Below are 27,642 nucleotides of genomic sequence, written 5' to 3' on the forward strand. Positions count from 1 at the left end.
CAGTATGTTTGGGATTGGAAGGGACCTCAAAAGATCATCTAGTCCAATGTGATTACTTCTATAAGACTGGAAGTATTCTTGAGATGGTTGTTCACTTTTGTGGCACATGGGACATCAGTGCACTTCAGCCTTTGTTTTTATGTTGAGTCTCAAGCCTTGCATTTAATATAATTTTAAATTTTTATAATAGCATTAATAGTAATAAGAAATACATGTATTTCTCACTGAACTATCTCTGAAAACTGTGAAAGGGATGATGACATTGACTTGAAAAGCAGAAGCTAGATCTGAAAAGCTGTCTCACTTCAAGAAGTTCTGTAGAAGACTGCTGCTGTGCTTTCAGGAAAGTTCTGCTTTTCTGCTGGTAACTATTTCCCCTTCCCTTTTCATACAACCTTCCAGGTTCATGGAGATCAAAAAATGGTTTCCAAGTAGGAAAAAAGTGTTGTTGGGTTTGGCTGAAAGTGTTACGATGAGGAGGAATGCTTAAATTTCTTATTCATACATTGTTGTATGTTTCTGTGACTTAAATGTACCCTAAGTCTGCTCTTTCTCTGCCAAAAATATTGCAGTCTGAGATGAGCTTTCTAAGCAACTTACACAGCAAATTGACTAACTTCTGAACTGTGTCTGATACTAGTTTCATTTTTTTTTTCTCCCTCTTCTCTTTTATGGTGTTGTAGTAAGTGCTGAAATTGCTTTTCTCACTTATTTGACTTTCTTAGGTGAGTGCTCTGGAGATTTTTGACTGGGCAAAGTTAATAATTGTTTGGAAAATAATTAGTTGCCTTTCATGAGCAATCACAATTCCACAATAGCAGCAAGATTTTTCATGTTTATATTTTTTTAGCAGCAGCTTCTATTTCGTGACTGTGTTGGTGCTGTACAGATACCCCATTTTCTTTGTTAATTATTCCTCCGTAATTTGAATTTAACTCAACAGCTTTTCAGATTTTAGAAAACAATTAGAGCATCATCTCTGGGTAGTTCTTGGTAGTTCTGATACTTTTTTTTTTTCTAATTTGATACATTGAGGAGAAGATGGGAAGATACATAGACTATATGATTTAGACTTTCATATCTCTGTGAAAAAATACAGATAAGTTAAAATTACCTTTGAAGTTCAATACACTACTTTATTTCCTCTCTCCTCTTCTGGTACCAATTCATTCATATACAGCAGAGTTGCCCTTTTCTTGTTTAGATGTAATAACAATTTCACTTTACAGTATGCAGCTTCCTGTACCTATCGTAATTCTTTATATAACAAAAAATAATCTCTTGAGACTTCCATTTATCCTTTGCATAATACTGTAACGTGAATCTTGTTCTGCAGGGAAAATAAAAAAACAGGAATATGCATATGTGTGTGTATCTCTTGTGTTGGGAAGCACCATAAATATTTTATAAATCATAGTCCTAACCTCTGCTGATCTGTGAATGATAGTACTAAAGGAATAGTGTAACATGCTCTTCCACTCAATTCAGGCTTTTTCATTTCCTCTTGCTTATGGCTACAGCAATACTGGAGGATGTCAGTGCAATGTGTTGTTTGGAAGACATTGTTTGAGAACCACTGTTATAGGATACCTATTCTGACAGATATTCAGGAAATATTTGAAAGTATTGAATTAGACACATTCATTTTTCTGTAAAAACTTTAGAGCTTTATGCAAATTATTGGTGTGGTTTTTTGTTTGCTTTTGTTTGTGTTTGGTTTTTTTGGTTGGGTTTTTTTGCTTGTTTGTTTTATTTTGTTTGGGGTTTTTTTTTTTGGTTTTGTTTTGTTTTTTGTTTTTTGGTTTTTGTTTTTTTTTGTGGTTTTTTTTGGTGTTTTTTTGTTTGTTTGTTTGTTTTGTTTTTTGTTTCTTAATGAAAGAGAGAGGCTGAGTGTTTCTATTAGCCAGGCATGTGTGGTAGTTAATATGACCTTCAGACTCATGGAGTAGAGTCTTTTAATATGGAGCTTTAGTAAGATGAAACATTTTAGTGTCTCCTATTCTGCTGCTGAATGGCTATGTTTGTATGGTGGTTCCTGAGAATGCTTCAGATCCCGTGTCTGTGTGTGTGCCTTTACTGTATCCTCACTTCACTTCCTATCATGATAGGAATGCTAGAAGAAAATGTTTATAAAAGCAAAATGGAAAGATGCTAATAAAAAAAAAATTGAAATTAAACATTCCATCACTATATAAAATGCTTTGTTGTATTTTTTCCCTAAATAAAATAATCAAAATTAAATTTGTTTATATTTTGATGAAAGTATTTTTCATAGAAGTTCAGTAGAACATTTTAACTTTTCCTAATTAGCAATTAAATTGTCATTAAAGGAAATCACTCCTTAATGTTTCTTCACTGGGAGACAAAGAGTACATATGTATGCAAGTTTGCTTGCTATTTGAACACTTGAAACAGCTGTTTGTTACATATATGCATATGGTGGACATATATCCTTAAACTTTTCGCTCCTGGAGTTGTCTCTTAGAAGCTAGCCTGTCAGGGGTAAACAGAGGAGACCATTGTAGCATGTTTAAATAATATCTGAACAGGACCACGCTTTGAGATAAATGGGTAATTCGAGTGTTGCATTTGTTTATTGTACCTCAGCTCTTAGGTTTTTCATACATGTTCATTAGCTCTGTGGTTTCCTGTGGGGTGATCATTTTGGTACATGTGAAGGAAGTTCAATGTGTCCCAGTTTCTCCACAGAAGTGTGGAGGGGTGGGAAATAGAGAAGATGGAAAGCCTTTTCCATTATTGAAAGTTGTTTCTATATCTGTTTCCCACTTCACTATGATTTGGGCTTATGAATGCACAGTGTAGGAGCGAGATTGAAGAAGAGTAAATATAATGTTGGTCAGGTCCTTTCACGGTGTTAATGGATCTTCTTACATTTGTACTAGCAATGTCACAATAAATGAAATTGGGGAAAAAAAAAAAAGATGCTGTAACAATAGGCCACCACCACAGCTTTGTGGTGGGAACGTGCCTTGATGTCTTATTCTAAGTATTTCTTATCTGTTCCAGATATCTTCTATGTTACTGTAGTACAATGGCATCAGTTTTATATTTCTTTCCTGCATTCAAAATATTTTTGTACTTTTCAGAACACTATACATCCATGGCCATACGAAGCTGGATTTCACGGTCTGGTATACTGCAATTGAAAAAGCAGCAAGTACAGATGGTAACGCATTACAAGATCAGCAGCTCAGCAAAAATGATGTTCCTATTATAGTGAACAGCTGTATAGCGTTTGTTACACAGTATGGTAAGTATAGCGGATTTTATTCAACCTAAGATCATTTCTATAATACCTAAGCCCCCACACCACCAGATCTTATTGGTTTTGAAAGAATACTTGATTTGGTGGGTTTCATAAGAAAAACATTTTTTAAAATAAAATATTATTCTCTTTCAAGAAATGTGGGGAATGTGGGAAATACAAAGAGACAACAGGACTGCACATCTATGCCAACATCTTCCACAGGTTAAAAAAAAAGTTACTCTTATATGCAGTAATTGAAGGTACTCTTGACTGTTGTTTAGACTATGAATTTTCTTTGAAGTTGGCTTTGGTCTTTGATGTTTTTTAGTTGTTAAACACAAGAATAGTGGCTGCCTGATGTCTTCCTGAACATGAGAAAAAATCAGATAAAAAGGAATTATTTTTACTAATCTAGAGGCTTTTAAGACTGAAATGTTTCAGGTTGGATGAATACCATAATCCTTTACTGAGTCTCAAGTTGGGTTGGTCAGTACGGTAATAAAATAGTGATAGTTTTGCTCATGAAAATGGCTGTATTTTATGTGTAATGCAATACCAGTCATCAAAACTTGTTTCTTTTATTGTGCCTTTTGGAACTATTGTTTTAGGAAGTCCTGAAGAGATTTTGGAATTTGAATTGCCTGTAAAGTATTCCTGAAACTGAAGTTGCAGGCTTGCTTAATATTATGATGTGTATTTTTGCAAAGAGGTCTGTTTGTGTTGTGCTCAAAACAGGGTTCTATGAAACAGAGGGCAGATAAGACAAATTGTAGTACACAGAGATGAAGATATTGTTTATGACAGAGTTGCATAAGTCTGGATGCTGGAATAAAGCCAGCAGACCAGAAAGAAAAGTAACAGCCATTATATACAAAATCTTATCACTACTCGGGGCAGTCCTAAAGAGCCAATTGGTTACACATTTGCATATTGGTTATGTAATCATTTTAGCATATAACAAGCAGTGTTCAGGTAAAGGACATTTTATCCAACAGTCTTGAGATGTGTTAAAACAAGACTCAACTGCTTCTGTGGGCTTCAAAATGTCTAAAACTGCAAAGTCAGTAGTGTCTGTAGTTTCTGATTAGGTGTTTTGCAAGTCACTCTTGTCTTTGCTAGAGCAAACTGACCTAAGACTGAGAGGATTTACATATCTTTAGGTTAGCAATTGCGGACAGAATTTGTGCTTTTAAGTGCTAATGACTACAGTTGGGTGTAGGCAGACTGGGCAGTGTTTTTACTAAAAAAGTGAGTATGTGCAAAAGGCAGGAGAGATTTTAGTAGTAAACAGGATGTGTTTGACAGCCAGATATGCTTTTCATATAATAATGTTTGGAATATTTAAACGAATTCTTGATTTTACATTTATTTATTTTTCTCTCCTGTATTTCTGTAACTTAGGTTTAGGTAGCAAGCAGATCTACCTTAAGAATGGTGATTCTTCCAATGTGGCTGAACTGCTGGAAAGCTTCAAAAAAGATGCAAGAAGTGTTAAACTAAGAGCAGGAAAACATCAGCTTGAAGATGTGACTGATGTATTGAAAATTTTCCTTTCTCAAATAGATGATGCACTTCTCACTAAAGAACTTTATCCATTTTGGATATCTGTTTTAGGTAATGTATTCAATAATACTCAATACAAGAAAGGTTATAGTTACATTTTCAGTATCAAATTTGAAGTAGTTGTTAATTACTTGCCCTTTGACCTAGGTTATTTGATAACCGGCAAAACAATTATAGTGAGGAAAACAAACATCTAGAGCTGAGCTGCAATAGAGTTATGTTAATCAGAGGTCATTTTATTGCCTTTAAGTGAATGAGAATAATAATAACAAGTAGCAATGTTTCCTTGACAATATTTCTGTAAACAGTAGCCCAGGATTGTACTCTGTTGTAGTTGGATCAGCAAAGGTAAGAAGTGATAATTAATATTTGTGGAGGCATTTATGGTAGAAATCAAGAAATAGATGAATGGTAGGATAGGGAAAAAGCCTGTACTCTGTCTTTTGACCATATGCAGAAGGGGCAAAATCATAGAATAGTTGGGGTTTGAAGGGAACAGGGACATCCTCAACTAGATCAGGTTTCTCAAATGCTGATGCTATTATCTGCATGACAGTTAAATGACAGGCTTGCTGCTTAAATTCTTCAAATATCTTTTATGAACATTCACACAAAGTTATTGTTAAGGAAGTTTGTTTTCCCTAGGTTTCCTGAAGCAGAAGTTCAGCCACAGATTCCAGAAATTCTTAAATTATTTATTTATAAGGTACAGTGTAGAGCAACTTGAGCTGGGTGACACACCCCTTGTGTGTCTGTTTTGGTCAACTGTAAAATTAGAGTCTGGGGTCTCCCCATTTTTCATTAGATCTCTTCATTTTCATCAGGCAGGTAATTTCTGATCTCTGCTGATAGTTATTTGTCTTTTACTGACCAGACTAGATGTCAGTCAAAGTCCTGACTTTCCATTGCTATTTTGCACCTGCAACTGGGAAGATAAATAAGCCCTTGGCAATAAGCAAAACGATCTTCTGTGTCTGGACTTCTTATGGACACACTGTTCCATTCCTTTACTTATCTCTAGGGATGTAGTTCCTTTTGACAATCCAAAGCTCCTTCATTTTCTAGCTTGAATAGTCTCTGGGGCCCTTTTTGCTTAACAGGCAGAAAGTCTGAAAGTTCACAGCAAACTTAGTTACTTATGCTAAGGACTTATACTAAGAAAGTTCTATATGAGCAGTGTACCAAATAATTCATTTTTTCCTTAGAAATATTAATTTAATCTGAAAGAAAATTTAACTAACTTCAGCCCAAACTGTAACTTGTAAGGTATTTCAAATATGAGGATGTGTGTCTCTGTATGGTTGAAAACTGAATGATGATATTAATAAAATTTTAATTAGTTACTTATTACATAAATGATGATGCTCTTACAAAACAGCTTTATTTCTATTTGTTTCTATATTGCAGAATATACAGACTGCAGGAAACAAACTCTTTCCCTCCCAAAATGTGCTATAAAATTGGAGATGATGCATAGCAATAAGAGGTGCATAGGAAAAGCTAAGAAAGAACATTAATTTCGGCTTTAATACATTGAAATTATCTAGGCCTCTGTGCTGTGTGGCAAGTTTTGTCTTGAAAAAAAGATAGTAAAACCAAATTACTCTGATTTGCTTAAGTTCAAACATATAGAGATTGCTTTAATATGAACCACTAGAAGTCTGGGAAATTCAAGTATGAATATTACACATTTTTGACCTCTAACGTTGATTTGAACAAACTACAGGAGATAATAACAAGAATTTATTCTCTTACCACAAGATTACTCTTGTCTTATTAGAAATCAGAAATAGTTGTATCTGTAGCAGTTTAAATTCAAGTTAGCTCTTTTTTGAAAGTGCATCATGGTGTTACAGTGATTTTTCTTCCAATTACCGAAGAAATAAAACATAGTGCAGTACTTAGTGGAGAGTGCTAGCAATCAGCTGGAAGAGGTGAACGTTCTGCTGTGCTTTTTCTTTTCAGAAACTTGAGTGAAGCAAAGGACTGAGAACAAAAAGATAAATAAATACATAAAATCTACATTAGCTTTGCTTATGCCCTGAGCAGGATTATTATGGTCTGTAGTATCTGTGCAGCAGAGGCATGCAGACTTAACTTGAAGGCAGAGCTGGGACTGTGTCTCAGATACTGGAATTCCCATCATTGGCTCTGCCACTGTTCAGCTATGTAACTTTGTCCAGTTTGTTCACCACCCTTCCCACTTTGCTCTACTCTCATCAGTCTTATATATTTGGATCTTTAAACTACTTTGGTCCTTGAGACCCTTTTCAATAAAAATAACAAAGATTAAAAGGTCTTTTCCTGTCTCATTTCTGGGAACTCTTAGACATACATTTGCACTCGTGCATAGACAGGTGCACTCATACATGTACACACACAAACTACAGATTAAGTACCTTTGAGAGGAAAAGCAATTGCTCTCCTGAGATTTAGTCTTAAACTGTAGCAAATGGTGCTTAAATGTAGAACTGTCTCTCTTTGTTGCTGATGCCATTTCCCTGAACTGGTGTACAAAATGGACTTTGTTAATAGCAATACTGACAATCTATTATACTATTATGAAGAAGACTTTGATTGGCTAAATTGTAATTTTAAATGACTAGATGATGCTGAGAGTTAATGAGAACTGCTGTTGTTTTTTGTGTGCATTGTTATTAATGCCCAATTATTATTATTTTCCGACAGATACACAGAGTGAAAAGGAACGTGTGAGGAAGTATGGGGCTTTTATTCGAACACTTCCACCAGTGAATAGGGCAACTTTGGCTGCTTTAATTGAACATCTTTACAGGTCAGTGCAAATGATGCACTGTATTGGAGAAATTCTTGCAATGTATTCTCAGTATAGCTCTACCAGAAGTGAAATGTGGCTTGTTTCATTAACTAGTAAGCATCAAAAGCTTACCTAGTTGTGATGATTAATTGTATTTGATTCCCTTTAATTTATAATGTGTTTTTTCTTCTATTGTATTTTTTAGCAGTAGATATCTATAAATATCAATGGGATGGAACAGCCTTACAGCGAGAGAGGGTTGCCAGTGTATGTGTCCAAGCAGGGTAATTTTTGATGTAGCTTCTTTATACAAACTCATTTTTCCCAGTCCGCTAGTGTTGCAGAGGATTGTTGCAAATGGTTCTTGAAATTAAAATATTTTTTCAGGGAAAATGTCCTTCTCCAAAATCTGTATTCACCTAGTAACTTTGAGAATTTAACTGCCCTTTCTGTTTTTCACCAATGCTTCATTTTGCAACTGAGATAACAGTAGAGTATCTAAAATATAAACTTGTTTAAGCAACAAAGGTCATTTCATATTCTAGGTCAAGTAAACAGCAGCAAATGCATAAACATTTTTGTTACTTGGATTATTCTGATGTTTCACGGTTAAATGTTAATTGTAATGGTCTGTATTATACAGGATGTTTCAAAAAGATGGACCTAACTTCAAAGATACAGTGATTTCAAATTGGGTCCATCTTTTTGAAACACCCTATATTATGTTATCTGTTGTAGAAGTCAAATTATATTTTTGGTGAATTGTAGTGGGTGGGGAATGTGTAGAACCTTTTCTTTACAGGACATTGCATTCAGAATTTATGTTACATAGCCGATGTCCTTTAAAAACTATTTATATGATTATTAAATTGATTGGTACCATTATTGGGATAAAGATTATATTAAGTATTGTGTTTAACAATATTTCTAATCATATCCAGTTCAGTTGTACTGATATGCTGTTATATCAGTTCTGAAAGTAGTTTGCATTCATGTGTATAACAGCCAAAATTCTGTGATATTTTAAAATATTTGCTTCTAAAAGAGGGCACATCATGCATACAACAGAACTGATATGAAAATTTTACCATAAAGAAAGAAACTAAGGAGGATTTAATTTTTCCTCATTTTGTTTGATCTTATATCATAAGTTTGTAGGATATACTTATGTAACATAATATAGCAAAGCTTTATTTAGCATCGATGTGGCCTTGAGTACTTTGGACAGTTCTAGGCGCCACAATCTAAGGAGTATGTTGAGGTCCTTGAATGTTTCCAGAGGAGGGCAAAAAAGCTGGTGCAAAGGCAGGAAGGAATGTTGTGTGAGGAAAGGCTGAGGACTCTGGATTTGTCTGGTTTGGAGAAAAGGAGGCTGAGAGGTGACCTCGTTGCTCTCCACAGCTTCCTGAGGACAGGATGTGTAGAGGGAGGTGCTGAGCTCTTCTCCCTGGGATCCAGGGACAAGATGTGTGGGAATGGTTCAAAGCTGCTTCTGGGGAGGCTCAGACTTGATAATAGGCAGCATATTTTTTACAGAGAGGGTGGAGATATGCTGAAACAGGTTTCCTAGAGAGGTGGTTGATTTCCCCAAGCCTATCAATGTTTAAGAGGCATTTGGACAATGCCCTTAAGATCATTCTTTAACTTTTAGTCAGCCATGAAGTGGTCAGGCAGTTGGACTGTTGTAGGACCCTTCAACCTGAACTATTCTGTTTTTATTCTATTCTAAATAATGTTTGTATTACTTGAGATAAGCTTTCATTTCTGTAATGAGATGTGAGTTAAAGAATACAAAGAAATAAATATTAAAAAAAAATTAGATTTTTTAAATTACACTTAATGAAGTTATTATTTTTGAAATGCACTCCATATTCTCATATTCTGTAGAGGACCCTCAGACAATTAAAGGAACCAATAAAACCTTCTAAATACTTTTTTTTTTTTTTTTTTTTTTCCTATTCAACAGGGTGCAGAAGTGTTCTGAAATAAATCATATGAACCCTCACAATCTAGCCATGGTGTTTTCCTCGTGCTTATTTCAAACTAAAGGCCAAACTAGTGAAGAAGTCAGTGTAATTGAAGATCTAATTAAAAATTATGTGCAACTTTTTGATGTAGGTATCTTTATATTAAAGTGTCCTAATTGTTCACCTGTTAGATGCGCTAAAATATAAAAATCTTCTTAAAGATGATCTTCCTGTTAGTTATGCTGTCCAGGGATTTGTAGAGCTTTTGAACTCCAATTCAGTGGGCATTGTTTGCTTTACATTTTATTTCCCATCTAGCTTAACCTGTGTAGGAAAAACTGTATTAATAGGACTGCTGTGAGCTGCTGTTTTCCGAAATGGTGCACATTCTTCTTGTTTACACCAGCATACCCATTTTAAGAAAATGTTAAGATTATAAGTATAAGAAATAATACTTCTATTCAAATTGAATGTGCTTGATCAGAACTGAAACATGGAAGAATTCTGTTTTCCTAGTCTCAGAGCTGTGGTTACAGTAAAGACTAGAGAAGGTGTTCAGTTCCTTAAACCTAGAAAGAACATTAAATCCAACTGGATAGAAAATATACTACTAGCAGCAATTCGTGTTAGCTATTTTGGTTTAGAGTTTGCTGCACCACTGTAACATTGTTTGGCAGTTTTCCTTGGAGTCCTCTCTCTTCTAATATATATTTGGTAAAGTTTATAGTAGTGAGTCCCATCAATGAAGTGCTATTTCTGATAGAATATTTTGCATAGCTGCTTCTATAAGAATGTGATTAACAGTATTGTTAATTGTAAAAATATTTATTATTGTTACATTATTATTAATTATTTACTATTGTTAGATGTAAGCATTTATTTATATTTGTATTTATCTCCGTTTATTATATCAAATTAATGTTTTCTGGTTTATGTTGTAATTTTTACACTAGCTCCCGTATGCTTATTAATTTATCAAAAGTTATCCTTTTTAAACAGATAAATGAAGACCAGGTCAACCAAATGGATATAGAGAACAGCTTTATTACCAGGTGGAAAGACACTCAGGTAAGTGGCAAATAACAACTGGTATGAAAACAAGTTTAACAGAGACTTTCGCTGTTTAGAGTTTGTTGGTTTGGGATTTTTTTTATTTTTTTTTTTTTTAGTACCTACATTTCTAAAGGTAAGTTTCTAAGTTTGTATAGTGACCAGTGTTGTTAACTACAGAGCTAAGGGAAATAAAATGAAATCAAACTGCTAAAGCAGTTCTTGGTAGAGCATACTGTGAAATTATGTTCTGGCCCAAGCATCCGGATAACTTACAGGTTGTTACATGCTTTTACTATGCTTCATAAATTGTACTAGAAGGAAATGGTCAACATTTGAAAGTGTGAAAGTGATTACCTGTCTTTTTTTCAATTTAAGCATGCATATTAAATACCTTCAAGTGTATATTAATACTTTTATTATTTCATGAGCTTTGAGTATACTTGGTCTCTCTTCAATAAAGTTTCATGATCCCTTTGAGTTTAAAGCATCTGAATCCTTAGCCGCATCCTGTTTTGTGACCACTTCTAGAATCCCAAAGCACAAATATTATTTGGGGAAGCTTCAGACATGTATTAACAGTCAAACCGAAATTCAGGATAAGAAGGTGGGAGATCTTATGCCACTCATTATGATCTTGAGTTCCAGTCTTATCTGTAACAGCTTTTGAATAACTTCAGAGTGGCAAGAAGCAACAAAGTGACAGCATGTTTCACTGTCTGAATGGTATTTGTGTACAGTCTGAATTAAAGCAATAATTGGTAAGTTTCATGACACTACCAAGGTGGTTGAATGAAGTGAGGTAAAAGGAAATGTAGGGAGCTTAAAAGCTTTTTCAGAAATGTGAAGTAGTGGAGGAGAAGCTTTCAGTGATTTTGGAGCTTTAGGGCTTTAGAAACTAACAGAAAGCCAGCAGAAAAAAAATCTATAATGCTTTTTCTCTTGGCTGCCTTCCCCCTTCCAGCAACAATTTTGTGGTACCTTGTAAGCCGTCATTAAGAAGACAGGGTCTTGGCACATGTTGAAATTGCATGTTCTGTGAATTGCTATATGGAGTCTTATTTTTATCTCATATTCCCTTATTGTCTGGGTCAGAGTGGCGTGAAGTTTTCTGACCATAATGACCACCTGTGAATGTGCATACAGAAGGTAGAATGCCTATTTCATCCTTTTGGTGCCTGGTGGGGAGTGACCCAAGTCACTGGGAAACATTTAAAATTTAATTTCTAGTGTCTGTCTTGCAGAATAGCAATATCTGCCTTGGTAATGGAAAAACAAAACAACCCAAATTTGATAGCCTTAAGAGCATTCTGCAAGGCAGGGGTTGAAGTATCTTTGGAATTTATTAATTCTGGTGTCTCTGAAAAGGACTTTATTGAGATTAGAGAATACAATTTTGAAGCCTAAGATAGTGAAAATTCTTAGACTTTTAAATACATTATTTTCTGTGATTTTAGAACCAAAAAATTACTTGTTACAGTTTATTACACTATTAACATTTTCCAAGCAACTCTGGGAGGCTGTAATGCTTAAATGTTTGGAATACCTTCTGGAAAATGTGAAGAGATATTAGAGGACTTCCATGAATAGAGAAAGAGATAGTGGAGGAAGTTTGATTAGACAGTGAGAAAAAGGTAGAAAGGAAACTGAAAGGCTGTTGGTGGATTGAATAATATAGTAGCAACTACTGGCTAGGTGGGTTTGTCTAAAACTGAAGCTGTGACAAATGTAAAGTGGGTTTGTTCTGTACTTTTCCCACCCCAGATACCACTGTGAAATCACCTTTATGAGATTTATTGTATTCAGATGGGTGCCTATTGAAGAAAAATACTTTTTTTTTTTTTTTAATAGAAGGAAAGGCTTTCTAAAATTGGTAAATTTTTTATTAAAAAGCTTCCAGCACCTGAAAAGCTGGTCTTCCAAATTTTAAACTTTATAATCAAATTTGAACCTTTATGTTTGGACTGGTTTCCCTGGGACTCTCCAGGTTATTGGGAGGCTGAGTTATAAAAAGATTGAACCATGATTTTAACTGTTCTTATTTTGCTCTCAGCAAAGTCTCTAGCATTAATAATGAGCTTCCTTAATCAATGGTTACACCTACTGTCTTAATAGACTCTGGCTTGATACTCATAACACACATGGCTGAGCTTTAAATTGTTCAGAAGAAATAGAAATATCATTTAAACATTAAAAATGAAACAAAATCTGCTACCTCATGACACGATTATCATAGAATCATAGAACATCTCAAGTTGGAAGGGACTCATAAGGCTCATCCAGTCCCAACTTCGTTTTCCTGCAGGACTACCTAAAACTAAACCATATGGCTAAGACTGTCTTCCAGGTGTTCCTGAACTCCGACAGGCCTGGTGCCATGACCAGATCCCTGGGGCGCCTGTTCCACCTTTTTCTGATGTCTAATCTGAACTTCTGCTGATGCAACTTTATTCCATTTGTCTAGGTTAGAAGGAACCTGTTGAGATCATCTAGTCTTATTACACAGCTGCTCAAGCATGGCCTCTTAAAGCAGGTTGTCTAGAACTGTGTTCTGTCAGATTTTGAATATCTCCAAGGATGGATCCTCTCTGGTCAACTTTTTCCAGTGTTGGCCCACCCTCAGAGTATTATTGTTTTTTTTTTTCATGTTCAGATTGAATTTTGTGTGTTTTAATTTGTGAACAATGCCTCTTCTTCTGTCACTGAATGTCACTGAGAAGAGCATTTCAGTTTTCTTCATTCCCACCCGTCAGATATTTGTACATGTTGGTGAGATTCCCCCCAAGCCTTCTCTTCCATAGGCTGAACAGTGTAAACTCTTGGAGCTTTTTCTTATATGAAAGATGCTACAGTCCCTTCATCATCTTGGTGATTCTTCACCGGACTCTCTCCAGTAGTTCCATATCTTTCTTGTACTGCACTGCCCAGTCCTGGACACAGTACTCCAGGTATGGCCTGACCAGTCCTGAATAGAAGGGAAAAATCACCTAGCTCAACCTGCTTGGCAGTGCTTTGCCTCCTATAACACAGGAGGCATTGGCATTCTTTTTTTGTGAAGGCACATTGTTGGCTCATGATCAGCTTGTTATATACTAGAACATCAAGGTCCTTCTCAGCAAAGCTGCTCTCCAGAAGTGTGTACTGATACCTGGAATTACTGCTCCCAAGGTGCAAGACTTGGATTTCCCCTTTTTTAACTTCATGAGGCTCCTCTCTGTCCAGTTTTTCAGCCCATTGAGGTCATTCCGGATGTATCAGCTGCCCTTCCCATTTTACTGCCATTTGCAAACTTCTTGAGAATGTGCTCTGGCCCATTATCCAGGTCATTGATGAAGATTAATGCTCTCCTGGCTGTTCAGCCAGTTTTCAATCCACATTACTGTCTACTTATCTAACTTCGTCAGCTTGTTGATGATGATGTTATGGGAGATACTGCCAAAGACTTTACTAAACTGAGGTAAGAAACATCTACTGCTATCCTTTCATCTACCAGTGTCCTCATTGTACAGGGGTCTCAGTTTGGTTAAGCATGATTTCATCTTTGTAAGTCCATGCTGACTAATTCCAGTCACCTTGTTCTTATTCATCTGTTTGGAAACACTTCTCAGGAGGATTTTCTCCATCACCTTCTCCGGGACTTAGGTGACATTGAGCAGCGTGTAGCTCTCCAAATCTTCTTGCCCTACTTAAAGATGGCATCGATACTTGTGCTTTTCCAGTCTTCGGGAACCTTTCCCAGTCGTCATGACTCTTCAAAGATAATTGAGATTGATATTACAGTGACATCAGTGAGATTCCTTAGCACTCATGGGTCCCTGAAGCTGTAGGCTTGCTGGCTTTTGGAACCTTAACCCAAACCGTAATGGCAGCTTGGTCTTTGGACTGAGGTCTCCAGCACGATCAAGGGCTCAGATGGGAAAGGTTTGGAGGGAGCACTGTGGGTGCAGTGCCATGCTCCGCTTGGCATGGCTTTTGCAGCCCCTGTGTCCCTGGAGCTGTAGACTTTGTGGCTCTTGGAACCCTAACTGGAATCCTAACCAGAACCCTAATGGCAGCTTGGTCAGACTTGCTATGTGTAGTTTCTTCAAGTTCTCTTTGACCTGGTCCTCCCTTACTAAGGGTAATTTTCCTTACTTCAGAGCTTTCCTCTGGTTTCATGGGCCTGGGATTCCTGAAGGTCAGCCTTACCAGTAAACACTGAGGCAAAGAAGGTATTGAGTACCTTGGCCTCTTCTGTGTGGTTTGTCACCTGGTCCCCTGCCCTATTCAGCAGCGAACCCATGTTTTCCCTTGTCTCCTTTTGTAGAATCCTGTCCTGTTGCCCTTCACATCCCTTACAAACTTCAACTCAGGGTCGGCCTTGGTTTTTCTAACCTCATTCCTGTATAATAGGAGAGTAGCTCTGTGCTTTTTTTGGGTTACCTGCTTCTGCTTCCATCTCTTCCATGCTTCATCTGAGTGTCTGAGTTCAGTCAGAAGCTCTTTGCTCATCCATCCAGGCCTCATGAGTAGAAAGAGATGATTTGCAGTGATTTATAGTACTTCAAATTTGGAAGGCAGCAGTGAAAGGACTTCTGATTTTATTAGATGGTATGCAACTGTCAAATTTGTTCTTGTTCATTCTAAACATGTTGCTAGAAATGGCTACTTTTAGTTACTTTAGTACAATTGTACAAACAGAAATTAGAAAATTGAACAAAATTGCACTTCCTATTTTAGTTTTCAAAGGAGAGAAAGGGCTAAATAGAGCTGCATTAGGAATTATATCTGAACATATGAATTTGAAAATGTATTTTTTTCATCCCATGGGGAAAGAAGTTCTCCAAAAATGTGGTAAATAAGTGCTAAATACTTAGATATGGTGTATGAGAGTGTCTCAGCTGGACTATAGAACGATGTCTGAGTCCCCTAGATATGACATTTCTTATATTAAATTTCACTGAATCATGTTATCACCTGGGTTTATCTGTAAATTTTTGCTGTATTCATCAAGTGCTTTCTCATATAATTTCTAGAGTAAGTTAATATGCCACAACTGTGATTTCTATATCGCCATTGCTGATTTTGTGGCAAGTGGCCTTGTGTTTGTGTACCACAAAGAACTGTGAACGTCCAAAGGTCCTAAGTGGACAAGGGCTAACCTTACCTGAGGTACAGAAGCACTCTCGGACTTGCTCTGTGATCCTGGGACCCCAGTTGCTCAGGGAAGAGACCTGACTGGAGTGTGCCCTAGTTCTTTCCAGACCCATGGTGTTAGGTTTCTGATTATATGAATACAGACATTGTGTCAAGTAAGAAGCAGTATTTCCATTTTAAGTCTGTAGTGCAAGGCTCCTGGATCCCAGATGTACCAGGTCAAGCACTGAAGTTACTTGTGAAATGGGTAGGGAAGGAAGATTTGGAGTCTTAACAATCAGCATGCTGCATAGAAAGTTTTCTGACCTAGCCAGTAGCTGGGATGCTGAAGGAAGAATCCTCTTAGATTCTCCCTTTCTTGCATGCTTGAACATGTGTGTATCAGATACTGATTCACAGAGCCAAACCATCATCCTAAGATAAGGTACTTGCTAAAGAACTTGAACATTTTCTTCCATTTTAATATGCAGATGAGGAATGAGGAAGCGAAATGTCTCCTTGAGCAAGGTTAAGGGCTGACCTGAATGCATTTTTCCTTCTCTTGAACACTGTGGTTACAGTGTAGTACAGCTATTAGCTGCAGTGGAGTGTATTATTTCCCTTGTATCTGATTCCACCCCTATACAGTCCTTCCACAACTTTACAATCACCTGGAATAACTTAGAGTCTGTCTGTTATGGCACTGTCTTAGAAGTGTGAATTCAAATCATTGGGTTTGACAGTGGGCTCATAAGCAGTATATCCAGGATGAGTTTAATGGTTAGATAGATTGAACTCGCTGGTTTTACCAAAGTAGCACCAGTCCTATGTAAGAAAAGATACTTTAGGAACCAAGAATATTTTAGTAGAAAAGGTTAATTCATTGGATCCCCATGTATGTGGTTGTTCTTAGGATTGCTATTGTGAAATTAAACACAGAAAAATCTTTTTGCATTGCTCAAGACTTTATGTGAACAAATACATTGGATTTCCATATGAACTGTAAACAAAGGAAAAATATATCAGAAATATCTGTATGCTGGAAAATCTCAATTTGAAATTGAGACAGAAGATTTGATTATTAATAACAAAATTTTGTAGTGAAGTAACACCTTTTTCACTCTCTTCTAGAAATATGTTGCTATTAAGACCTAATGAAATATTTTATGCTTTATTATTTGTATTGTGTGTGCAAACTGGATTTGCACTGTAAATTATGTACATTGGCTTGTGGCTTCATTCTTTCATATAGACTTTAATGGCATAAAATGTAAAATAACATACAGAATGATTGACTTCCCTGTTTCCCAAACAGGACAACAGTCTTGACTGTGGTTGGTATTCTTCTCCCTATAAAGAAAATAAATAATGCAGAATTCTGAACAAACTTGATCACTGAGGCATTTTGAAATTATGTATCTGCAGATTCCTACTTGAAAACATGAATTCTTTATATCCAGTACTCTCTTTCACAGCCTGTTATGAGGAAAATAGTAACTGAGCTGCTAGATTTTCTTAACTAATCTTTGTCAATGTTGTATCTGAAGACATAATGAAATGCCGAGCTTAAGATACAAAAACTTTTTCTACCTTATCAAGTAATTTCTATCTCTACCTTGTGTAATGCTTGCTGGAAAAAGAGCCACCAGATAGCGAAGTCAAGATAGCAAACATGAACTCGGGAGACCTGAGTTGTTTGGGAGCACTTGTCCCCAAGATAACAGCATTTTTCTTTTTCGCTTTCTAAACAAGTGATTAACATTGGAAGAAAACATCTGCCTTTTAATGGTTGATAAACGGAAGTTTGAACTGTTTTTTAAGGACAGGGATTGCAATCTCTCTTTTAGGTCAGCCGCTTAGCCTTGGAATATAACAGCTGAGGAATGGAGTCCTCAAGAGCCTGACTGTCATTTGTGGCAATTTGATTGTAACTGTGAACATTTTCTCCCTCTGAATTAAGCTGTGGAAGATTTTTTTTGCCAGTTGCCATTTTTTCTGTAGTAGACATAATTAATGTAATTAGTGTTTCAATTTAAAAATAGTTTTTTGAAACTCCATGTGCACATAACACGTGAAATGGATGAACGTTTAATGCCTGGGACCACTTCAATGCAGAAGGGAATAATTCTGATGAATGATGATACATTTACCATTATTTCAAAGTATTTACTTTGATCAGTAAGCCCACCGATTAAAGAAACTTTGTCTAGGGAGTTACAAGGATGTTTTGAGATTTTATATGTAACTTTTTCTCTAGAAGAATTCAGTATTTCCCTAACTATGCGTGGTGTTTTCAGTAGGTTTTGCTGGGGGAATACATAAGAGCCCAACCTGGACTAAGTACTTTTGAAAAACGTTGATGTTCCTCCTTGTTATATTTTTAATTTAAAAATTCTATCATGAGTGTAAAGTGCATATTACTCATCATTTCAGAGGATTCCTACACTTCATATTTTACCAGCCTTGGTCACATAAACTTATTTTGAACTGCTTCTTGTTAAGTCCAGATTAGCAGTGGATGCTTTTATTAACACTATATAAGGAATAGCCAGACCCTAGCCAATTGTCATGAGCTGTATTTGCCAGCACAGACCTGAAAGCGGATAGGCATTTCAGAAGAGAAGCAGTGGTAAGTTGGAATCCTGTAGCTTTAACTTGATATCTTTCCTTATTTCAGTGAAAGAAAGGGGTGGGCTGAAACATTCTTTTTCAGCTGCTCTGCTCCCTCTGTGAGTAGCTACCACCATTCAGCCTGTAAGCAGTTTGTAAGACCATGTAGCATGGAGACTGGACTTCAGGCTCGTGCAGGAGAAGTAGCTCTTCGGGAACTTTTTTGGATAGGCTTTCAGTTCCTGTTAAAACCGATGACATGGTGCAGACTGAGTGATATTACATCATGGGTGACTGACAACTTAGGCCTTAAGCATCTACAGTTAAGAATTGTGTGTAAGAATTCTTTCCATTTAACATCTAATAGTCTGACATTGCATCAAAATGTGTGTATATTTTGGGAAAATCATTCATGCGGATACTTAATATGTATGGGTATATAACGTGTTACAGTAGTGTTATCTCCAGGCTGGTGATGCAGTGTTCAGAGAAGAACAACTGAACCAAATTTCTGCTGAAGGCCCAGAATTTCTCGTGTCTGAAATGTCACTGAAGTTCCGTTCCAGGTGGCACTTCATTAGCTGCTCTTCATTTTCTGTCCACCATATACTTATGCCAGCTGTTTCTATTTGCTTCTGTAATTAACATCACATTTTCTCTCCATACGCTTGTTTACACGAGCCCAGTGGAAATCAAATGTCAGCTTCATTCTTATTTCCAACCTTTTTCTGTAATATCATCTGAAAAGCAAATTTTACAACTAAATGAGCTTTTTTTGAGTCTGTGCCACTATAATTAAGCAGCTTTCTTCAAAGTAACTTTGTAATGTTTTTCCTCGCAAATGTTTCCATTAGTTTTCTATTCTCAGAGGCTAAACTAACTTTAAAGTCACCATTTTTTAGAATGTTAGTTCTATAAAATTGAGTGCTGCCATTTCTTTTTCTATAGAAGTGCAATTTTAGCTTTTTGTACATTAGTCAAAATGTATCCTAAAGCTTGCCCGTTTCTGTCATTTTCTCCCTATGTTATTCTGTATACGATGCAGGTTTTTTTTACTTAACCTCTTCCATTTATAGTAATATATAAATATGTAGCACCACTATGAATACAGTTCTCAAGACACAAATAATTATTGTTAATTTGATTATTAATTCTTTTTATTGGCTTATTATTTAAAGGGCACACCTCCTGAAAGGTCCTGTTTTCTGCCTTATTTTTTTCTACTTACGCTCTGATCATCACCATGGACTTAGTTTTAGAAAATATTTTTAGTACTGGGATGAATTATGATCATTTGAAGATTCTTATGACTAAGCTAAAAGGGAATTGGAGCAGACAACATGTGAGACATATTTAACTGTAGAAAAGTACAGTGATTTCTCATCTGCAAAGATAGTTTTATTGCCATAGATGAGCAAACCTAGTAACAATGGAAAATACTAAATTATTATGAATCAGGTTTTTCTCCTTGATCAAAAAAAGTTGGATATAATGACTTTTCAATTTCTTCATAAGTTTTGTATTGTTAGACATTCTTAAATTATGTTTGTTCATATTGAGTATATTAAGCTATTATATATTAAGTAATACATTTGCTTTATCGTCTAATTATTCCACATGTTAGCAGTGTACATAAAGTTCAAATGTCTCTACAACAGATTTGAAGAGCTATAATTAACAAAGGTTGATATCAAGAGCACTTGGTTTGATTCCTTTTGTAAATATGTAATGGCAAGTTTTCATTGGGATTAATAATAACTGTAGTCTTTGTAGGAATGAATTTTGATTATCTGGATGTGTACTTATGGCTATATCACTGAAATATTCTGTTATTTGTAATTTTTCATCTAATTTTTAACTAAATCATTTTAGTTTGGGGTTCTTGTCCTTTTTCATTATTTTAAATTCTGTTCATGTGTTTTGGCCGTGCTAATATCTAAATCAGGGTTGTGGTTCTGGCAGTTTAAGATGCAAAGGTATCCCGTGTCTTAGACATTAGTCTAAAATGTGAGTTTAAAATTTCCACTTATTTCAAGTCTCTCCTAGTTTTCCTGCTCTTGAATGTACATTTGTAAAGTGTGTTCATTTCGTTTGGTATGATTCTGTTGGATTTCTTCCTGAATCTGTGAATGTTTGTTGTTGTTGTTGTTGTTGTTTGTTTTTTTTTTTAAACTAATCAAATAAAAGTGAATGTAGTGCAAGTTTTCTCATTAGAGTCAACATTTGGACTATTTTTATAGATAAGTGGGTGGGAAAAAAAAAACAAAATTGAGTTCAGTATATTCTAGCAAATCTACTAGATAATAATTGTACTTCTATTTAAAAGGATACAGTCTAATTTTTTTTTTTTTTTTTTTTTTTTTTTCTTTCTGATTGTTTTGTTTTAGGTTTCCCAGGCTGGAGATTTGCTTATTGAAGTTTACGTGGAAAGAAAGGAGCCAGACTGTAGTATTATAATCAGGGTTAGTGTATAAAAGTGATACAGTGTTTTTACTAAGCGCTTTCTCATGAAGTTTACCGAATTTATTTTCACACATATATATGTATATACATATATATAATGGAAGTATGAATTTGTATCTATCACTTTTTTTTAATTTTTAATTTACCATGTTGAATACATTTTGTAATGACTGATTATTATGTATTTTTAAGGAGAATGTTATGATACAGTTTTAAAGAGGAGATATGTTCCTTCAGTTTTACTGCAGTAGGCAGCGGTATAAATTCTCGCAGTCCCATGGGTGCAACACAAAAACTGTAACAAGTACATAGTGAATGCTGGTTTTATTCAATAGTACAAGGCCATTTAAATGGCTTTCCTGATTTTTTTCTTAGGTGATGGCTTTCTGCTTTCCTTGAGTGCTAAGAAACCAAAGCTTATTGTTTACTATAATTGAGATTTTTCAGCCTTCTATCTGATAGTGTATTTTAAACACACTCATTTCCATCTGGTAGTCCTCTATTGTTTGGATGCTAAGGAAAGAACTTCCAGATTTGTAATGATAAAGGACAGATATTTTTAAGAAGAAAGTAGAAAATGTAGGGGAATGTTGTGGGTTGTTTTTTTTTTTTTTTGTGTGTGTTTATTTAAATGTTATACTTTTCTGTTTTCTTTTGTTCTGTTCAGCATATGACTCGCAAACGCTTGTGTTTGTACATATATGTGGTATGTGGTACACACAGATACACACATACATGCACATAATACATGCTTTTTTTAATAGGAAAAAATGGAAATCTGTATTGCTAAGATTAAAAAATGGTAGTATTTACCTTCCCACACCAAATAAAACATGCCAAGTTGCTTTTTTTTTTTTTTACCTCCTAATTTTTCAAGGGTAGAGAAAAGGAATTTCAAGTTACCAAATTATCAGTCAGCTAAAAATTATGACTTCAATTTAATGGAACAGAATAAGGAAAGCATGCTGCATTCTGACAAATAAATTATGGGTTTCCAACTTGATATATCTGCTTTTTTGGGTTTCTTTTTTTAGGCAACTGCAGGGAGGAGGATTTTGGAAAAAAAAAAAAAAAGCCAGAAATCTGTAATTGTTATATATTATTAACTGACTCAATTTCTATTACAGGTATCACCTTTGATGGAAGCAGAAGAATTAACTAATGATGTTTTAGGAATCAAAAACATTATTCCCAACAAAGATGATATCTGGGCTGCTTTTGAAGTGCTTGAAAATGGAGAACTAGGTTAGTAACACTTAAATTTATGCATGTTTAATTTTGTTATTTTTACTTTTCAACACTTAACAAAATCAAAAGCGTAGCTAAAGAGTTACTAAAAAGTTTATACAAATAATACAATTAGCCTTCAAAGCCTTGTCTTATATTTCGTTACTGGGGCATCTGCATGATTTCTTTCTATACTTTGTCAGAAATAATGTGATGAATTGTTTTAAAATGCTTATGAATTGGGGGCTGAAAAAATGTTCTTTATGTTACTCTGCTTCACGGTTTGTTAGTTATCAGCTATAGGAAAATAGGTTTTACCAATAAGTCTTATAGAAGAAACTTATTTTCACTAGAATGTCAGCAGTTGATTTTATAAGGAATAATGTTTTTCAGAAAATGAATTGCAAAAATACATGTAATATTTAGGGGAAATGACTTTTTATTATTTAGTCAATTATTTTATCTGTGTAGATGAAAAAGGAGGCATAAAGTGTGTGATCATATGTTTATGGCAAGTGGCATTATGGTGTTTCTAACAGAATCTTGAAACATTTGTTTTAAATATGGTTCTGCTGCCAACAAGAGCAAATGTCACATGATCACAATATTCATGAACTATAAGGAGGTTTTAACATTGGGAGTGCTCTGTGCATGCTGGAACTTGCACTTTATCATTAGAGATACTTAAAATAACACAAAGTGATAGAGATTTTTTTAATCAAAACGTATTTTGATGAATACTCACTAATGCTATCTGATTCTTGAAGAATCCATGGGGGACAAAAGTATGCTTTTAGTAAAAAACAACATATATTTGCACTTCATACTAAGTTGCTGCTCTTACTATTTTTATGTTACAGTAGTGGACTGTGAGTGAATTTATTTCTATAGCAAAGACACCTATTTTCAAGCTAAAAAAAAAAAAAAAAAGAAGACTAAGATTACTAAATGTTATTGTTTTAATAGTTTTATTGTACTTGATTTTCAGATGCTCTTACAATAATCTCTTCAGATTTACTAATATTCCTGGTACACTTAGTCTTGACCTTGGCAGTATCAATAACGAGAACAGAAGTCCATTTTCCCTTTTGACTTAAAATAAATGATCCTGCTCCCTCTTTGCATCTTGCAGGTTTATGGTGATGCTGTATAGAGTTGTAACACAGAGGACGTTTCCAGATTCACAGATGCGTGTGTCAACTGGCAATGAAAGCTAGTATCTATTATCTTTAGAAGAGTCCTGATAACTTCTACAAGTACTCTAAAAATCCTGTCTTTTGAATGAGTAATGGAAAAAATTGAAGACAGAATTTTACCTTCTTAAGCTTGATATATAACACTTCCAGGCAAAAGAAGACTAAACTAGATATAACCAAGAGAACATGCAAATAAATACAAAAGATAAACCCCACAGCAGCTTCTTGAGGTATTTGAGTACAAGAAGTAGTATTTTAGTCTGGGCTAGAAATGTTGTCTGAGCTCATGACTATGGAAGATTGGCAAAATTAAGCTTAGAGTGAGACACTACAGGCCCTGTATAACACAATAAATACTGACAAGGAATTAGAGTGTATCCCATTGAAACAAGAGTTCACAATGCAAAGCAGAAATGGTGTATCAGTGTCTTAAAACCAAAACAAACAAGCAAAAAGCAAACTAAATAAAGTCCTAATCGGCACCTGGCTCCTGTCAGTAGAGATTATGTTGATAAAATGTGTACTTCATGGGCCCCTTTCTGGAAGAATCTGTGCATCAAAACAGGTGAACTGAGTTAATAGTGTTGAAAAATAAAAATATACATATAGTAAGAGGCATTTACTCAGGAAGACTCCTGTGGTGCTATGGCTGAATGTCAAAGATTTTTCAAAAGGCTGAAACACAGAAAAAAACAGAGAAAAATAGTCCTGTGCAGTCTTTGGTCCAAATTTGACACTAAAGAACTAAAAAATTATATGAGTCTTTGCTACTTCAAGTTGATCTTACTAGCGTCATTTAACAAACACCATTGAACATTACATAACCTAAGGCGTTTACAAATAAGTTGAGATTCTGACATGTCATGACAGAAACAAAGTTTGCTTATTTGTTTCAAAGGTACATTACAGTGTCTTTGTGACAGAAATGAATTTTCTGCTTCCGTTCCTGCCATGGTCTGGTACCTGTCCAGTGCATGGTCACATTCAGTTTGTTACACTTCATCCTGAAGTTTTATGAGAGTTATTTTACTTTTTAAGATATACTTCCCTAAAAATGAGCCCTAAGAAGGCAAGAAAATTAGAATCTTATATTTCCTAAAAAGTAATTTTCTCCTGATAGTTAATGTTGTTTAAGGTGAAAATGACTGGCTTTGGATATTTACCAGCATATGATGACCTAAGTAAAAGGGTAATTGGATGTATGTGTTGACTGCTTCCTGTTCAAAATACCAAAATTGCAATATTAAAAATCAACTAAATTATTTGCATATGGAAAACCTGAAATAATTTATAACTTTATCTACCCTAATGCAAAATGTTCAATACCATATGCTTTTACAAAATAGGGTGCATATCTTTTTTTTAGTAATTTCTACTTGATGGATAGTTTGTAAATGAGGTGTGTTGCCAGTAAAATAGCTAATGCATTTCAGTATGATGATTTATGTACCATGCAATCCATTATGACAGATGGTCTTAAATGTAATTATAAATAAAACAGTAGGTGTTTACTGTGGGAGTGCTGGTGTTCTAGGAAGATGTTATGATTTGCTAGTTTTTCCTGCCTTTGATTGTAAAGTGCTTCCGCTTAAAATTGATTTTTCTCTCTTGTACAAAGGCAACAAGTTGTTTTAACTTTATTGCAACAGACTATGCAGTTTCCCAAAGGCTGAAAAGATTTTGAGTTTGAACATTTAAAACAAAAGGGCCAGAAGAACTGGTCTTATGAAGCAGGGATTGAGCTGCTGTCTGCAGAATGGTATTTTTGTCAGGCTGCTTTGCTTTGCTGCTTTGTTTTTGCATCCAAAAAAAGAAGTCATTTTTTTCTGTCCCTTAAGTGTGTTATTTGTGGCTGGCACTTTCTAAAGCTCTGGTGTTCAGGTGTTCAGGAATGTATGTTCTGCTAGAGTGTAATGCTGGACAGTCCCAAAGCAGCTGTTGACATTTCATATTCATCTACCCTAGCAGAAATGAAAAATGAGATTATGGTGGCAGACTTTTTCCTTCAGTACTCAAGAGACACAGGGCCAGACTGCCTGACCCAACTGTGACAGTGTCACACAGGTGTGACTTTCCAAGAGCTGTATCCAGCTCTTCTCAAGGCCTGACCCGCAAAAGTTGGTATGCAAATGGGAACTCAAAAACTTCTGGAAGTATCTCTCTTTGGAGATAAAATGACACTTGAGTCCACTGCTCGAAGTTGTAGCCTGCAAAGCCAGTTTTGAGGGTTTTGTGGGGGCAAGTAGCTCTCTCTATATAGCAGGTTCTTACTGCTGAGCAGGTGAAAGCCTTCAGGTGTGTGTGTGGAGAAAGGATTGAATAGAGAGGGGGACTGTGCAGTCTCCCTCCTTCCACGCCAGTTTTGTCTGGTATGATACTTCAGGCTGTGCTGCAGTACATGTCACATTTGGATTTCTGCTGGATCTGGTCATGCAGATTTAGGGATTGTTTGCAAGATCTTCCCTTCTTTCATTTGGTATATGAACTGGGGTTTGTATGGAGTACTGGCTGGACTTTCTTATCACTGCAGTTTTTCAATCCTGTGAAAGGGTCTCATAGTTTCTCTTTTAGGATGAATGATACCTATCAACAAAGGTATGTTTGAGCAACTGAAGTGTTGAAGTGCATGCATACAGTGCAATCATGCCTTCATCTCTTTGGTATTTTAATCTTGCTGTACGCTTGGTATGATGCTGGAATATAAAGGTGCAAGTTTGGAAATTCCCGGACCACAGCAACAGGGAGAAGACATAGTAAAACAGCATACTTCTCCCTTCTAGTTGGAGGAATGTAATGAAACCAAGAGTCTGTCTCAGTCTGCTTTGATGATTAATAGACAAATAATCTATACTAGTTTCCCCTCCCCCATTTTTTTTTTTCCCTTCACTGTAACTGCTCCAAATTATTTGGTTTTTGATTGCAGAGAGTTGGTAGCTACGATGATCCATTTCTGTATTGAGCCTAGACCAGTGAGACCCAGTATATTTATTACCTGTGCAGACCATGCTAAAAAAGGTGTTGCTGCAGAAAGCCAATGAAGTGCCTTATTGTCTTATTTTGAAAGCAGTGTTTTTCTTCTGTAGTTCAATGTAAATGAAACAGTGTTATGTATAAGTGTGTGTAATTTCTAAGGGCATCCAATATTTTTTAAAATTTATTTCATTATTTTTTTCCCTCTGGCATTTTTCAGAACGTCCTCTGCATTATACAGAGAATGTACTAGAACAAGTTCTTCACTGGAGTTCACTTCCAGAGCCTGGCACTGCATATCTGATAATAAAGAGATTTCTAACAGCAGACATGATAAAACTCTACAATGGTGTGTATCTTTTCTAAAATTTAGATAATTTGTGTGGGGACATAAGGATGGCAAGTATTTTATAGCTGTTCCTCTGGGGGAAACTGGCACAGAACATCTGAATTACTACTGCTTTACAAAAGTTACTGATTTACCAAGGCTTGTGCTGACTTCCGTATTATGTTTATAATTAAATTCCATTAATTTCCTTTGTTTCTCTAATTTATGTTAGAATCTTATAGACTAAATCACAATATCCCTGACCATTTTTTTCTGTTACCTCAGAGCTTTATGCCATAAGCACTATTTCCCTTTTTCTTTCAGAGACTTCCATGGCATTTGAAATAATATTGATTCAATAGTGAGTCTAATGGAATAATTCTGTTGCTCTCATTTCATCTTGGCAACTTGTTATTTTCTTCCCTGTCAGTGCAACTTTTCCCATGTTCTTCATACATAGTATATTCTCCTTTTTCATTATTATTATTATTCTTATTCTAATTTTGTCCATTTTAAACTATTTTTTCATGAATAGAGGTATATTTTTTCTTGTCTAGAAGTCAACTTTATTTTCAAAGAGAAAAAAATCTTAGTTGATTTGTACTGATAAGTTTCAGTACATTAATGGTTAGTTTTCCACTTTCCACCAGATCTTTATTTGTTCTCTCTTGACAATGTATTCCATAGCTTTTCATGCTTGTTGCAGGAGCACTGTTTCAAGTGCCGTTCAGAAGGGCAAGGTGTGCATTATATTGTGGTGTAAGAGATACTCAGTATAGCTTAGTTCTATTTCAAGACCCTTTTTCTTCTCCTTATCTGAAAATTTCCAACATTAAAGTTTTATTTGTTAGAAAAATAGGAGAGAATAGATTCACTATGAAGTGTGTGTATATAGGTCCTTGAAATTTTATCAGTAAAGAGTTGTATAATTTGAGTGGGAAGTATTGATTTCTGAGAACAGGGGCTATTAGTCAGAGATATTTGAAACACAATCTTCTAAACCATAGGTAGATCAATCCTGAATGGATTGAGTGCATATAGTTCCTCGTAGCTGCAAAGTTCTAGGAAGTTTTGCAAGTTTTGTAAAGTTTGTATCTGAAAAATCATTC

The 27,642-nt window shown here is 35.4% G+C and overlaps 1 protein-coding gene across 6 annotated transcripts in view; it reads left to right on the top strand.

Moving 5' to 3' along the window:
• ARAP2 (ArfGAP with RhoGAP domain, ankyrin repeat and PH domain 2) overlaps positions 1–27,642 on the top strand; it is a 144,487-nt gene that overhangs the window by 85,218 nt on the left and 31,627 nt on the right. For all 6 annotated transcript variants that reach the window (XR_014183881.1, XM_082050754.1, XM_082050753.1 and 3 more), the window contains 8 exons: positions 3,108–3,271; positions 4,670–4,882; positions 7,520–7,625; positions 9,574–9,721; positions 10,574–10,642; positions 20,737–20,811; positions 21,940–22,057; positions 26,426–26,554. Coding sequence is in view for 5 of the 6 variants with exons in the window: in XM_082050754.1 (XP_081906880.1) it covers positions 3,108–3,271; positions 4,670–4,882; positions 7,520–7,625; positions 9,574–9,721; positions 10,574–10,642; positions 20,737–20,811; positions 21,940–22,057; positions 26,426–26,554 (1,022 nt within the window). In the remaining variant the exon portion in view is untranslated. The remainder of the gene's footprint in view (positions 1–3,107; positions 3,272–4,669; positions 4,883–7,519; positions 7,626–9,573; positions 9,722–10,573; positions 10,643–20,736; positions 20,812–21,939; positions 22,058–26,425; positions 26,555–27,642) is intronic.

This window comes from Streptopelia decaocto (genome assembly GCF_964273445.1).
Source record: "Streptopelia decaocto genome assembly, chromosome: 4".
NCBI classification, from domain to species: Eukaryota; Metazoa; Chordata; class Aves; order Columbiformes; family Columbidae; genus Streptopelia; species Streptopelia decaocto.